General features: G+C 54.1%; 1 protein-coding gene across 1 annotated transcript in view; it reads left to right on the top strand.

Moving 5' to 3' along the window:
• Nucleotides 1-2074: 2074 nt before the first annotated feature.
• The window catches only part of DBX1 (developing brain homeobox 1), a 3472-nt gene continuing 2262 nt past the window's right edge, over nt 2075-3284 (top strand). The window contains exons 1-2 of the mRNA XM_010563703.1: nt 2075-2465; nt 2934-3035. Of these exons, the coding sequence (XP_010562005.1) occupies nt 2075-2465; nt 2934-3035 (493 nt within the window). The remainder of the gene's footprint in view (nt 2466-2933; nt 3036-3284) is intronic.

The following is a 3284-nucleotide window of genomic DNA, read 5'->3' as shown; positions in this document are numbered from 1 at the left end:
GACACCCACCCCCGGCCGCCAGCACCCCCCCGAACCCCTCGGGCTCTGCCCGCTCCTGCCTTCCCTTTTTTTTCCCTGTACCTGCTAAGCATCGAGATTAACAAAACTGGGGAGGCGGGGGGGGGGGGGAACCCCAGCGGGGTTTTATTTCAAAGTGATGCTTTCAGACAGCAGATCTTCCCAGCCAGCCTTCTGCAGATGCTCATCTGCTGGAGGCCGGCGTACAGCACCGGGAAAGCTTGTCAGGATCATACAATTTCGAGGGCTGATTCCGTCCTCTCTAATAAATAACTTTTTTATTTGAATCAAGGGAGAGGTTTAACAGAGTTTCTTTCTTCCCTAATGTGATATAAATCGCAGATGCACTTTTATTGAATGGTTAAAGCATCGACATGGAGATAATCAACACAAAACGTCCGGACAAAAACCATCGAGAGAAATAAAGCTGGTTAATAAGATTTTTGAGAAAGCTTTGTGTTAAAAAGTAAAAAGGGAAAACAGCTGAAGGTGACAGTTAGTTCATGGTTAATAGGATAAAGGCTGCATGGTTGAGCTGCACACTTCTGCTTGCAAAGGTTCAGCCACACCAAAGGACTGAATAGGGTGCTTTTAAAACATAGGACGTTTAACACATCTGTTATAGGCTTTAACAGAGAAATCAGGTAAAACCGCTCTCAATAGTTGCTTTCATCACCCAGCTCCAAAGGAAATTAACTGCACTCGCACCTATTTCCACGTTTGCCACCGCAAACAAATCCCCTCTGCCAGAAAAATCCCTGTTTTCTACTTTTCCGTTAGACGATGCCATTTGTCCCTCGCACCGAAGTTAAGGGACCGGGGGCTCTGCGGCACCAGGAGGAATACACCTCCAGAAATCCCGCACAGGCACGCACATAAAAAGGCAGTTCAGGTGAATTTGGCAGCGTCGAGAAGGCTTCCAGCCACCGACACCGGTAAAACCGAGACTAGCTGGGACTGCCTTAGCCAAAAGGATCCAAATGCTACAACGTAGTCTTCGTTTTCACGGTCGGAGGCTAGCGCTTTCCACTATTTTTAATGTAGATGAGCTTAAGAGGACCGACAGACTGAGAACCTGAGGGGGCTGCTCTGGTCCCAACAAGCCCTTCAGATTTTTTTCTAAGCTCGGTGTTGAGGTTTTCCCGGAGCAGAGTTCTTCTGGGCTACAACAAGGTTTACGTTTCCGTCCCATACGGGCAAACCGCTCGCCTGAGCGCCCGTAACCAAGACTCTGCCGGAGCTCGGATCTTGAAAGTAAAAGTTAACCCCGCAAATTCGCTTTCTACCGCACCTTTGACGTGCAGATAGAGAAACGACCCCAACTACCCGCACAAATTTTGCTGCCTGCTGATAGCAGGGGGCAGAACGCCCTCAAATCGCGATGGGATCCGCTCTCCGAATATTCCCCCCCCCAACCCCAACCCAGCTTCGTTCCACGTTTTCGAATTTGTATTTTCCATTCCACAAACGCCGTGCTTTTCCGAGAGCCCGCAGATAAGTTTATATGAATATTTATTGATTTATTTCCTAAACTCAGCAGGGGAGCGGCAAATAAATTTAGTGCTTTCTTTAAATAATTCCCTTTCTACGAGGCAAGATGTCATTCGAAACTTTTAAATAGGCATTTAATTAGCCTGTGTGTGTTGCCTCTGAACAAAACCCTGCTGGGAGCCTTTGGAGCGCTGTATTCCAAAGAGGCGGTCAATATGCAAAATTGATGACTACACTTTCTTTGTGGCGGGGCCATTGTGCCCCGGTTGCTTATGAAGTCTAATCCAATCATAAATTGCAGCCCCGGACCAATGGAGAAGCCCGGAGCTCGCCCTGAATGAAGCTCAAGTGGAGAACTTTGTTGAACCCCATTGTTGGGGCTGTCACTTTTGAAAGAGCCTCAGCGGGGCTGACCACTATAAAACCCCTCGTCCAGGAGGAAGGGGCAGAGAGAACCCCGCCAGGCTCGCCAGCCGGATCTTTTCCTACACGAGGTTTGCCAAGCAGAAAACAAAAAAAGCAACCAACCAACCAACCCAACCCAACCAACCCAGCGGCCCCAGCGATGATGTTCCCCAGCCTCATCGCTCCGCCGGCCGTCTACCCCAGCCTCCTCCGGCCCACTCCCACCCTCACCTTGCCTCAGTCGCTGCAGTCCGCTTTTTCCAGCCATTCCAGCTTCCTGGTGGAAGATTTGATCCGGATCAGCAGGCCCACCGGTTACCTGCCCAGGACTGCCCCCCCGCCCAGCATGTCCCCCCCGACTTCGGCGGCCAGGACGGATTCGGGGACGCCGGAGCTCACCAGCTCCTCCTCTTCCTCCTCCTCCTCCTCCTCCTCTTCCTCCTCCTCCTCCACCGGCTCCAGGAGGATCTGTTCGCCGCAGACTTCCAGCAGCGACTCGACTTTCCTGAAATTTGGAGTCAACGCCATCCTCTCCTCCGCCCCCCGCGCCGGTAAGCCGGCCGCTCCCGGAGCCTCCGCGCCCGCGGAACCCACCGCCTCGCTGCAGGACGGGGGGTGCAGGGGGGTGGGCAGGAGGGAGACGGTTTGGGAAAGGGAGGGGAAAAACCTAGTGCCGAGCTGCAGAGCCCTCCGGCACCGCTCGGATTTAAGGGCCGGTCCCGCTCCGCCGGCTCCGGAGCGGCCGCAGGACGGAGGAGCGGAGCCGGGAGGGGGGCGAAGGGGAGGGGGGGGGTCCCCACAGACGGGTCTCCTGGCTGAGTCTGCCCTCCCGGGTATAGCTTTGCTGGCAAAACCATCCCGGCAAAAATGTATTCCGAGCTCGCTCTGCCCCCCCCCCCTTTTTTGGGGGGGGGGGGGAATAGTACCACGGCATTGGTCCCCAGACCCAGCCGTGCCGTCGGTCGACTCCAACCGGTGCTAACCCTCTGCTTAATGTCATTTTCTTATTTATTTACTAGAAACTTCCCCTGCGTTGCTTCAGAGCGTCCCTCCAAAGACTTTCTCCTTCCCGTACTTTGAAGGATCCTTCCAGCCCTTTATCAGATCTTCCTATTTCCCAGGTAGGTCTTTAAAAATCTCTCTCTCCCCTCCAGCCCCGCTGGCAGGCACAGCCCGGTCATATTTCTCGGTCCCCCCGGGGGGGTGATGCTCTAGTTCAGAGGTTGGCCGGAGTACAACATTCAACCATCGGTCGCGCCAATTTGATGCCCGATTTAGCACGGGCAGTGACTGCTTGACATTCCCTGCCCGCTCCCCCCGCTGATCCGCAAATTAGCCGGGATTGTCCACGGTCCCCCTCCTCCCGACCA

The sequence above is a fragment of the Haliaeetus leucocephalus genome, unplaced genomic scaffold, assembly GCF_000737465.1.
Source record: "Haliaeetus leucocephalus isolate CR32 unplaced genomic scaffold, Haliaeetus_leucocephalus-4.0 Scaffold173, whole genome shotgun sequence".
Classification (NCBI taxonomy): Eukaryota; Metazoa; Chordata; class Aves; order Accipitriformes; family Accipitridae; genus Haliaeetus; species Haliaeetus leucocephalus.
This window is presented reverse-complemented; position numbering and strand designations above follow the sequence as displayed.